This window comes from Zonotrichia leucophrys, chromosome 6, assembly GCF_028769735.1.
Source record: "Zonotrichia leucophrys gambelii isolate GWCS_2022_RI chromosome 6, RI_Zleu_2.0, whole genome shotgun sequence".
NCBI lineage: Eukaryota > Metazoa > Chordata > Aves > Passeriformes > Passerellidae > Zonotrichia > Zonotrichia leucophrys.
In genome coordinates, this window is record NC_088176.1 from 24,888,908 (window position 1) to 24,901,249 (window position 12,342).

General features: G+C 38.3%; 1 protein-coding gene across 2 annotated transcripts in view; it reads left to right on the forward strand.

Moving 5' to 3' along the window:
• The window catches only part of SH2D4B (SH2 domain containing 4B), a 58,399-nt gene that overhangs the window by 9,222 nt on the left and 36,835 nt on the right, over positions 1-12,342 (forward strand). For both annotated transcript variants that reach the window (XM_064716615.1, XM_064716616.1), the window contains exons 2-3: positions 3,694-3,853; positions 4,934-5,081. In XM_064716615.1, coding sequence (XP_064572685.1) covers positions 3,694-3,853; positions 4,934-5,081 — 308 coding nt within the window. The remainder of the gene's footprint in view (positions 1-3,693; positions 3,854-4,933; positions 5,082-12,342) is intronic.

The following is a 12,342-nucleotide window of genomic DNA, read 5'->3' on the forward strand; positions in this document are numbered from 1 at the left end:
TTAATGGATGAGCTTCAGGTGAAAAGAACTTCAAAAGTTTATATTGTCTTTCTTTTGGTGCTACAAAGATATTTTAGGTGAAAAATGGTGGAAGAGTAGGGATGGCAAAGACCTAGTAAATTATTCACTAAGTTTTCCTAATAAAACATTGCTTGTTTCTAAAGTACTTCCATTTCCACTCTCCAATCCAGACTAGCTTTGATGTCTGCTGCTTCCTTAAGGTTATTATTTGCAACTTGTCACACTCTCTCCAAGAAGAAAAAAGTACTTTTGTGGTCAAGGCACAAGACTGGGGCTCAAGAGGTTTAATTTTTGTTTATTGACTCTGCATTAGGCTCTGTGACTGGGCTCAGCAGCCTACTGCTGACCAGGAAACATGAGGCTCTCTTGCCTCCTTCTCATCTACATTTCAAATTTGTTTAGTCAGGACTTGTCTCCTTTTACATTTAGTTGAATTTTTCTCTTTTTTTGGTGTTTTTCATTTGGAAGTAAAGTGTATTAACAAAACATCTTATTTTGCAGAAAAATTTTAATACTTGAGAGGCATTTTAAAGCAGGAATTATTTTGTAATAATCAGCCCTAAATAGTAGTAATTCTCTGCTTGCAAAGCAGACAACACTAGTTTCCTACAAGTAATAGGGGAAATTATTTTCTGGACTTTCTTGATCTTGCCATAGGTTCTGCAGTTTAAAATACCATTAGCCTAGAAGAGCTGACCCTCTCACTGTGAATGTGATTCTGCAGGCTGCAGAGGCTTTTTGTATGGCAGAAATTCTGCTTTCACAGTGCCAGATTTTCTCCCTGAGGTGCTCTTTTTTTTCCTGCACAATCATTTTTGATGTTATTTTGTGCTAAGAATCTACTGAGTTTTATGATCAGATTGCACAGTAAAGCTCAGCTGCAGCTTTATAGGAGCAGAGGTTTAAGGAAGGTTTGCATGGGAGTAATTTCTTGAAGTAAATTCAGTGGCTGGATGTGAAAAGGCCATCTTTTCTTCTAGAGAAAAATCCAAATTAGACCATCTGTGCTCAAGCTGAATTATTTTAAAATTTTATATATATGTGTATATTTATTTATTTATTTATTTTTATATATGGGGGTCTGTCTGTTTAATGCTGAAGGTTAAAATTGCCAGGTTGTTTAATACACAAATCTTTCAGTTTTGACTATATTTGAACATGTACTTGATGCAAATACAGTAGTACTATGTGTAGTACTGAACCAACAACACTGGTGGTTTCAAAGGAGTTTATACATCTACTGGCTAGAACTTTATAAAAAAGATCCATTGTTTTAAAAGAAGAAAGAACAATTTCTCAAGACATATCGACAAATCAGCTATTTCTTTTATTGGGCTGGGTTGCAGTGGGTTAATTGTGCCTCTGAGAAACACATTAATAAACCTTTGGCACAGAAAACCTTGAGAGAAGCAAAGATAAAATTTGTTTGCTTACCTGAAAAGTTTGTTGGTTTTTTTTTTTTTTTTTTTGCATTCCTGGTTCCCTCTGGAAAGCTCATAAATGAATAGAAATAGTGAAATTGTCTCAGAACTGGAGTAGTATTTTGTATCCACCAGTTATGGTACACATCAATTAATACAAGGGGTGCTGTTGTCTTTTCTTTAATGTACTAAATGAAGGAGAGACACTAGGATATTCAGATTCCTCACAAGAAAGATGATGTGCGGCGATTTTAAAACAAACACTGCCTTTAGTTTTATGGAATTAGTGTTCCTGGGAGTACTCATTCCATACTTCTCAAGATACTTTACCAGGAACTGCAGTAGGAGCAAACCTTGGAGGCAAGTAGTGATATGGGCAGTCAGGTCTCAGCAGATGGTATTCTAATGCTGTATCCAAAAAATACAAGTTCAAAATAAATGTTGTGCTGACAGGAACACAATGTACAGAATAAGAACCACAATGAAATACATTCACATTTATAACCTGAGACATAATCTGATAGACTGTGAAAGAGCAAATGCTTTTGAGGGTTATTGAAGGAAAACACTATTAGCTTAAATTTCCACTCCTCTTTGAAGTTAGTACCGTTAGGCCAACGCTGGGGATTCGTATAAATTACATTTTCAAATTTGATATAGAATATCAGCTTTCATGGTGAGATCTGATCCATTCATTGCCTTCAGTCTGGATTGTCAACACTTGTGAGTGTGGGCTGGTGCTGACACTGCTGCTGTCAACAGCCCCGCTCCACTGCCTCCTGCAGTTTTCTGCCTTCAGCCTGGGATGTCAGAAACACTTTATTGATTGTGCATTGGGAAACTTAATCCGGTTAAATGGATATGTCCTCACACAGAACAAGTGGTAGCTTAAGGTGAGAGTAGCTAAGCTGATGCTGCTAGAGAGAGATGGAGGAAAAGTGGAAGCAAAGCCTGCCTGTTATTTGACAGGCCTGTTATAAATAGGATAAGTTTCTTTTGACTCTTAGGGGAACACTGGAGAAAAACTCCTTAGGAAAATGGTACTCTGTCCATTTTCTCATGTTTTCAAATGAGACAAGGTTTCTTTTAGAAGATAAAGATTTAGAAGTTTCCTTTTGTGATGCACAATTTTCTCATATCAGTGTTTGGGTGAGAGGATGAAATCTAGGGGACCAATACAGAGGGAATGATGAAAACTGCTGACCCTTTATGGCCTTGTAGTCTGAATTCTTTGAAATAAATCCAGTATTCATTTGGTAAAGGTCTTTGTGGCAGAATCTCCTTTGGTGGAGGACAGTTTCAAGAAATTTGCAAGAAATGTAACATAAAAATTGATGCATAAGAGGTGTTTCTACAAATTCCTTATTATGAACCTCTAAAATACTTATAATATTTGACAATTGTATTTATCAAAGCAGAAGGAAAAGACCAAACCACACTAAGTCAGGTAATGTAAATAACTATTAAAATGGGTTCAGGTAGGATCCAATCTAGTGTCCTTTGTAGTCCTACACTTGTACTTGATGGCTCACCAAATGCAGTCTGTTTTGTAAAGAGCTTTTCAGGCCTTTTGTGGTGTTCTTAAAATCACTCTGTCAACACAGTAACCATAGATTTTTGTGTAGTTTGTGTCATGAAAACTGAACCAGAAATTTAATCCCTTTCAATTGCCTCTGTGAGCAGAATAGGCTGTGCAGCACTGAGTGGTGTGCTCTGAGCATGCAGGCTCCCTGAAACTCTTGCTTCACACAGTGGAAACACGAAATTCCCGTATCCTTTGAAGGTGTTCCCATGAAGTTTCTCTATCTGTTCAACACTGGACATTCTTTGTGCACAAAGCATTTTTAGTCACATAATATGACTGGTCATTGGTTTTGCCCATCTCTTTTTCCATGCTCTTCATTCATCCCTTGTTGAGTGAAGAGACCAAATTTAGCAATTAAAAAGGGATTATAATACTGGAATTCTGGGAAATGCATGCCTGAATTAATAATTTTTATTTTTGTGGGACAGCGAGTCTTTAAAGATCGGTAATCCACAGCATGAAAACCTTTTAATTTTTTTTCCCCAGCGTTTGGCACAATTTGGTCAAATCTGAAGATTTCTTTGGACCTCTGAGCAATGTTTTCTTCCGAATTGTAAATGACAAGCTTAATGTTTTCTAAGTTTCAGATTCCCCACCCTTTCAGATGTGTCTGTGCGGGATTTGAGGCAGTGTTTACGTTGTGGTGTGTTCTCGGTGGTGTTGCAGGTAACGGCAAGCGCGTGCAGTGGCTGCGGGGCCAGGACGGTGAGGTCTGGGTCTGGGTGATGGGAGAAGCCCCGGGGGACAAACCCTACGAGCAGATCTCGGAGGAGCTCATAGCAGAGCGGGCCAGGCTGCAGGCACAGAAGGAGGCAGAAGAGCTATGGTGAGGATTTAAGAGTCTGAGTTCAGGGTCCACTTGGCATAATGGGGAGGCATGACCTTGTAGAAAGGTGGGAGGTAATGGTGGGTAAAACTGGTAAGTATGTTTTGTGAGCGTTTGCTTTCACTTGCTTTGTCAGGTTTTCAGCTTGTAAAAATGTCATTTTGCTTTTCTTGAATACTGAAAGCCAAAAACCCTATTTGCAAAAAAAAGTGGTGCCAACTTTTTTCTCTCTTGGGAATTTAGTTAAACCATTGACCAGCCTGCAAATAAAGAAAAATGAAGCAGTCTGGTTTTGAGATGATTAAATTAGATATGTTTGTTGTATCACAGTTCAGAGCCCACAATGGGGGTTTAGTACATAAAATCCTTTTTGAAATTGGTTTTATTTGCAATTTGCTTGTATTAATTTTTATTCCAGCAGTTCAAAACTCATTATACAAAGTGCCATGTGGCTGCTTCTAGCAGGGCCTCTTCCAGGTTTGGGGGACATTCAAAAGTGTTTTGATGATTGATATTCTTAGAAATTAGGCCACCTGCCTCACACACTTCCCTTTGTAGTGCAGCACTGAAAAGTGATTCTTTAATATCAGGTTATTCTGTGTTATCCTTTTTCATATGAAATTATTCTTGCTTTGAGAGCTTGCATATTTAAGCAGGGATTGAAACCTTCAACCTGTCCTTTGAATTCCTCTTACGTTGTCAGTATGAATAAACAATCTAGCATAAGATTTTGGAAGACATTTTTACTGGTATTTGAAAGATAGTAAATTCCCAACCATGCTTTGCTAGACCAATAGAAAAATATAAGGTATGACTTAAAGACATCCAAGAAATACTTGTCTAACTTAGAAGTACCATTTTAATTAATAATTTATCAAAAATTGTAAATTGTCTGCTTTCTGGATGATTTATTCAAATATGATTTGTGCGAGATCTCTTGTTAAATACATTTTAATTCTTTGCTTGCATCTTTCCATGAAGGCTTATGCTAATTATTTATTGCAACCAGTGTATAAGCATTGATCCTCAATTTAAGAAAATTAGTGCATTAAATTTTTGTTTTCACATCTTTTTCTGAAGGAGACAAAAGGAAGCTGAAATAACAAAGAAATTCCGTGATGCTATGGCTCAAGAAAAAGCCAGAATAGTGGCAGAAAAATGGAAAATAGAAATGGAGGATCGGAAAGCAGCCAAACTGGAGGAAGAAAAAATTCAGGAGGAACTGAAGGTTTGCATAGAGAAATTTAAGGGGTTTTTTATAGTGTTTTCGTATAGATTCACAGTTTTTGTCACCTTCAGTGCATGCTTATTAATAAGCTTTAAAATCCAGAGTTGTAATTTTTCATTCTGGAATATACAGATAGCTACATCGTGTTCAGCAGAACAGCTGGGTGAGCGATGAGAAAAAATTACAGGTCTCATTCAGAAGTGCCAGAACAATCAAACTGGTTATTCAGCTCACACATTAACAGAATTGTTCAGTCAGCTGTGCTGGATGAATCATCTGGGGAAAAAAAAATGTACAATTGGGAAAGATCTCATTTTAAGTTAGTTTGTTTGAATGTATTCTGTGTATCTTGGATGAATTTGTTCACATAATGAACTTCAAAACTGTGTCACTACTTCCTTCAAAATAATAAGGGGTGGATCCTTCCCCTACTCAACATATGGGAAAAGTCCAGTTGGCTTTTCTAGGAGAAGTTAATTTGCTTGATTTTTATTGACTTTACAATGAACTTTTTATGAGCTCAGTTAAGATATTTTAATATTTGTTGGAAATAATATTTTTTCACATTTTCTAGTTGAAAATAGCAATTTCAAAACTAAATAGGAAACACATCTGTCCACCCTTTTCATATTACTTGATAAAGACAAAAACTTGTTTAAAAATGACAAAGTCAAATATAATGGGTTCATGTAGAGAAGTCATGACAGTCCTCTGAGAATGGGATGTGCATGCTGGGACTGCACATGGTTGGTGAGGCTGAGTTTCCATGGAGAAGGCTTTAGAAAATATGACACTGAAGATCCAGTAACTTCCATCCACCCTCCTCTCCCCTGCTGATAGCTTGCTGTCTCTCTTCTTCCTTTCCTGGTGCAGTGATTTAAGGTATGGAAAGAGGGGACAGACTTTTCCCTTTGGCCCTTTGTGATGGGAGGGATGCTGAAAACTTAGCGTAAGGTTTATGTGGTTTGATGGCAAATAGCAAATTTCTTGTCACTCTGCAGACTGTGGGCCTGGGATTTGAGGTGGTTGTGGAGCACAAAGCCAGGGCAGCTCCTGCAGAGGAGGCTGCATAGAGTTGCTGATTTACCTTTGCACAATTAATTTGAATTCACAGGAGAGAATGGGGCCTTTGAAATGTGATGTCAATGAGTAATGAAAGTATACCTTTCTGCTTTATTAATGTATGAATAATGAGCACAGCAACTAATTAAACACTCTTTCCTCTGCTCTCTGGAAAGTAAAGCCCTCTTGAACAAAGGGTGACAGTGTTCACTCAGGTCTATGTGGCTGACTCACAGGACACTTGATGGGGAAAATGTCCACAAGCTCACTGTTACTGTTCTTTTTCAAAGAGTAGAGTGAGCAGCTTCTGAGAATTTCAGTGGCCAGTATTCATAGCTTTCTATTAAGGCAAACTTGTTGTTGATAAAATTAAAAGGAATGGCACTAAATTCTGTTCATGTTCATATTGATGGAAAGGTAATGTCACAGTGATCTGTGTTTCCACTGTTTCCTAGGACATGAGCAGGTGTCCTCCATCCAGCTGTGTAAGGCTGTAGGAGCACTGCTGGAAGTGAGATGAGATTATGGTTCAGTTTCTGCTTTGAATTTCAAATACTTAACTTCATCTGGGATTTCTCTATCTCTCTTCCTAAAGTTGCCAATGTATTTGTTCTGCTAAGGAAGTAGAAACCCTTTCTTTCCCAATGGTTTCTCTTAAATTAAGCATTTGAAGACACAATTTGCAAAAATTTAAACAAATGGACTGAAGTTTTCAAGACAAGACCCAGCTGAAAGGAACTCCTGACTTAAAGAATTAGTTTGGAAACCAGATATGATGTAGTGATTGTTTCTTTAAATGCCCTTTATCAAGTTTTCCCCATAATTTCCTGTATTAATCCAACAACAGTGAGCCTAATTCCACTTTCAGCATAGGCTCTTCAATTAGGCCTATAATCTGAGATCTGCTGGGAGAGACTTGGTCTGGCATAGGGTTCCACCAGCAGAAATCCAAATGCAGGACTGATTCCTTTGACACTCTCCTTTGCTACTCAGAAAAGCAGCTTATCTGCTTACATGCTCTTGAAAGATCAGATCTTGTACGCTGTACATAGTATATAGACAGGGAAAGAAAGTTGTATTTCTGGCATCCACGTCCACCTAGAAGGAAGGAATACAACTAAGTTTCAGGGAAAAAGATGAATTAATGAATCTACTGATGTATGACAGAAGTAATTGATAAAATGAAGAAGAGGGTGTGGAATTTGATGTAGATTCGTAGGCAAGATTGCTGCAACAGATTTAAAATATTTAACACACTGGTAATCATCCTTCTGTGATGATGACCAGGCCATGTTTAAAGAGGTCTCCAGACTGAGGTATGGAAAGTCCAGTCTCTGCTAATGCTTCATCTTCTTGAAGCACTTTGACTTGGGGAATTGAAACTGTCTCCTTTCTGCTGGCATGTTTAATTTCTAACCAGATTGTGTCACAAAAACTCCTTTTTAAGAAGCTTTTATTCCTCTTGACCAGTCATGGGACGTTAGGGCTGTCTGCACTAGATAAATGATATCTTACATATCGAAGTGAGTGATGATCCCTATTTCCTTTTCCAACACTACTCCAAAAGTATTGCTTTCCTTGGTGTTTCTAAGCAGAATTGCCTTTAATTTACGATACTAGAATGTAACATTGACTACTTTATTTTTGCAGTTTAAGGGCAGCTATTCTTTTATGCGCCTCTTGCAAAGGACAAATAAGAGAGCCAATTACTATCATTAATCTTTTTGCTAATTCTCAAAGGCTAGGAGCTCATAGGCATAATTTTCTACGGTTATCAGTAGCTGTCATTAAGAGTCTGAACAATGTATAGAGCTAAGGCAAATTGAAGATGTGAGTGTCATCCAGCCAGGGGTGGGTATCCTTCAGCTACATTTAGAAATAAAAAAGATCTCTTAGTTAAGTCTTCATGTGGTCTACATAAAGCAGGAGAATATTAATAGTAAAGTACTCTCCTTATGACAACATCAGATACCTGCCAAATTTAATAATATGAGCACAGTTGACAGCAGAGCTGGATTGCCTCTTAAAAATTCCCTGGGAGATGAAATGTGTCTCATCAAAGAAGATAGGTTCAGAGAACAGAACAATTAGTGCTTCTGTTCAGGAAATATCTAATTAACCTTATGCTCAGTAGAAAGAATACACTTTCCATTGAGCTTGGATAAGCTTTCAACACATGCCTGAGTGCTTTACTCTGCCCCCAAGTGCTGTGGACTGATTCTTCAGAAAATTGCTGCCAGATGTAGAGTTTAGGAATACAGTGAACTGTCACCATTGCCATTTGGAGTACTGTGGGCTTCTTATAATAGAGCAGTGAGCATTCTGTCTTGATCTGAAAAAACTCGTCTCCAAGTAAACGTCAAGCACTGTTATCTCCAAGTGCAAATAAGCTGTAAGTTCAGCTCTGTGCTTGCTGCGCCAAGAAAACATTGAACTCTTTCCCAAAACCAGCATATTTATAATCTAGGAATATGACAACAGCTTCTTGCTGGGGTTCAGCACCCAATTCATTCTGAAAGTGCCTTAGTTTGGTTATTTCAATGGTAATTACAAGAATTCATTTTGTTTCCTTTTGGGTCACAACAATTCAGTAATTCTTTTTTCCTCCAATGCTGTTGTCTTTTGAACAATGTTGCAAATGAGGAAGTTGTTAGTTTTGGTTGGGAACTGAATGTTCAGGTTTTATCTATCCTACTTGTAATTGATATTCATTTTAAAGGAAAGTATCTTCCTCAGTGACATCAGTAATGATTGCACTTCTGAAGCCACTGTCTTCAGTCTGGATTACTGGCAAAAGCTAGCAAAGCTCAGGTGTTTTCCATGGGTTAATGGCAAAATCTGAGCCACTAATGAGCGTAGCTTACATGTTAGGATTTCAAGCTGTGAAGAGTCTCTAAGCTCCAGAGACAAACTTTAAGTAGATGGTCACTGGATCTATGGCAAATTACTTGAGCAGAGCCTGTTCCAGCATGTGCAGCAAATGTCAGATATCTCCCAGCCAGCAGCAGTCCTTAGCTTTGCTTTCCATCTTATGGAACACAGGGTCTTTGCGATCAGAGTAGGCTGATACCTCCTTGTATGTGTGAATAGCATGTCCTGGGACACACCCATGGCAGAAATCTTGTAGCTTCTGCATAAAGCATGAGCTCAGTTCATATGTTTGTCTCTGTGCAAATACATGCACAGTGAAGTGATGCAAAGCCTGTGTTCCTTTTGAGAGACAGTGGTAGTGGAGAAAAAAATGCCTCTGCAAACACTTTATTTTCTGATGCAAACGAGAGAATTTTGTCAGGAAAAATTCTGGGAAGGTGTTGGACATATTTCTGCCTTTACTTAGAGCTCTGTTGGCACCTGTCAGGTGCGTCTGGAGATATGTCTGATCTCTGACAGTGTCAGCCTTGCTGAGAGGAGCCTGCACTGCAGCTGGTGACCCTGGGGCTCCAGATTTCCTTCCTCAGAGCAGGGGGGTCCCTGAGGGCTCTCAGCTGTGTTTTAGGAGCCCTGACTCTCTTGCCTGGCCCAGGTGGTTGCTGAGTGGGCTCAGGAGATTCAACGCAGCTGTAGTGCATCCGGCTGGCTGCAGCTTTCAGGGCTGCCAAAGACACTGCCTGCCAGCCTGAAGCCCTGAGAGAATCCCAGGTAGTATTTGCTTCAGAGAGGGCTGTAGCAACAAGCACACCTTGTGGGTTTTGCCCTGAGCAGCAGGAGGGTGGCCATTCAGCTGCCCTGCAACCTATAAGACTCCCCAGAAAGACCCCAAGACCTGTGGCAGCCAAAAGCGCAGTTTTCCTCTGTAAAAACCCCCACTGCTCTATTTTACCTTTTTCTCAGTGTATTTTTTAAATCTTCCTGCAGCAAAAATTAATTGATGACCTAACTCCTCTCATCTGCCCTGGACTAAAACATTAAAGCTTAACCATGGCTAATATTAAATATTATTTAGAGCTGCTCATTGTAAAGCTGTCAAATATAGTGAGATACACATAGACAGAAACAAGTTGGTGGTAAATTCTCAACTGCCAGAGGATATATAAGATCATTTAGCATGTTCAAATTCTCCAGTGGAGTAAAGGCTGGAGAGGATTACTGCTGCCTGTCGAATTGCCAGTGTGATTTGTTTCAGCAGCTTGGTATTTCTCAACAATTTGCAACTCTGAACAGAATTGTCACTTCCTAATTATTTTGGCAGAGCTAAAAGGGTCAGGCAAAGAGTACAATCTCTCTCAACTGTCAGGCAGAAGATGGTGTTTGTAGATATTACAGCTCTTCACTCCCAGCTCTGATGTGCAGGATTAGATTCCTGGGGAGGAGCACACAAACTGCTTGATGTATTCTTCCAGTGGAGTAAATTAATTCAATTGTTGTTAATTTTAAATACAAACACACACTGTTTAGTTGTACTTGACAAAGGATGACTGTTCTTTTCCCGTGTCATACCAGCAAGGATTGTTTCTTCTCACACACACCTTGAGGGAGTTGGACAATATATCTGCACATCTCTGCACTAATTTAATAAATATAAGTTAAATCTCCTCTTTCTGTAAAAAGGAAAATTATGTGAAAAAGATTTGGTGAATTCAGAATCAAGTGCCCATGTTAAGCTTTTGTTATCTCTTCATTGACTTAAATCTCCTTTTCAGTTAAAAAGGTAGGATTTTCTTAGTTTGCATTGTTACCTTCCATTAAGAATGTAAACTCTACCTGAATTCTAGTTTTTGGTGTTGTGTGGGGGTGCTATTTGTTTGCTTTTCTTAGAACCTTCTATCTTTCTACTAGAAATGTTTCAACAACAGCTGCATTAAGAAACAAGCCCAAACTTACAACAAAACTCTTGTGTGATTCAGGGAAACTGCAGTGAGATTGATTTTCCCCCTCCTCTATTTTAAGTTTACCTTGTGGTTTAAGATGTTGAATAGAAAATATTCTGATAACCCAGGATTGCTTCTGTGTCTGTCCATCTTCCTGAAGGATACACTGAATGTATTGAATTTTTTTAGGTAGTGAAGCTAAGTGAATAAATATTCTCCTCATAAGAATAAAGAACAGTTGATCTCATCTTTTTTTCAAGAAGAGAATAGAACTATTTACTTGCAGCTAAAATGTGCAATCCCTAATTCTATATTAAAAAAGATAATTATTTTTTCTGAGGAAGCTGCTTGGCTTTGAAATTAGCATTGTCTAAAAGCATTGACTTCTCAAAATTACTGAACTGTCCACTCAGCTCATGGTTTTAGGAGCCAGGAAATAACAATGGAAGGATGATGCTAGAAATAATCCAAGATAGTAGCACTAGAATTGACTGAGGAACAATACTAAGCTTTTATTTCTTAGAAATAGTAAGAGCAGTCTAATGCATTGTTCACAGAACCATTTAACATTAAGGGCTGGACTCTTAACCTTCACTCTAGAAATTTCATAGGATTAACATTTTGCAACAACCTACTTGGGTTTCCTGTACTTATAGTTTAGGTCAGGTAACCAGGACAGTAATTCAGGGTGATTTTACTCTGGGATTTATTAAAAAATTCTTACCTGTATATTTGTTGCCCATAAGGGTATAGTGCTGATTCCATTATAAAATTAAATAAAAACTGTTTTTATTTGTAATTCAAGTTATTTCAATAATATGAATAACACTTAATGAAGTTCAGTTTTGAGGTTTTTGTGGGCTTCAATTAAACAACATTATTTAAATCTACTTTTTCGCTACATAAGGGATTTGGGAAAACTCATTGGAAAACAGATACAGATTCCTAGTTCTGTATTAATTGAGCTCCTATGTTATTGAAAATGTGAAGGAGGCCAACTGAGGACGCAGTCTTTCTCAGATTTCCATCTCTTTTAAGGCTTTCTTGGAAGGGAGCTTTTTTGGCATGTTACTCTTAACTGCATTTTACAAAGTGACTGTTTTGTGCTGAAGGATCTGCCTTTTCCTCCAGAATGTAGTGATCTTAATTTTTGGAAGTATTATTCCCTGTGCTGGTTATTATGACACAGTGGGACAGTTCCTAAACCAAGAATAGCAATAAATCAGTTCCTGAATTCTAAGGTTCTGTGGATGCTGTGGGTAGTGCTCAAAGGCAGCAGTATCTTCAATGGGGGTACACATGGACTTAAACCAAGCTTTGCTCACAGCCTCGAGAATAGTATAGGCTTTGGTGCCATGTGATAAAATGTTTTCTGTATAGTTTTCAGATCT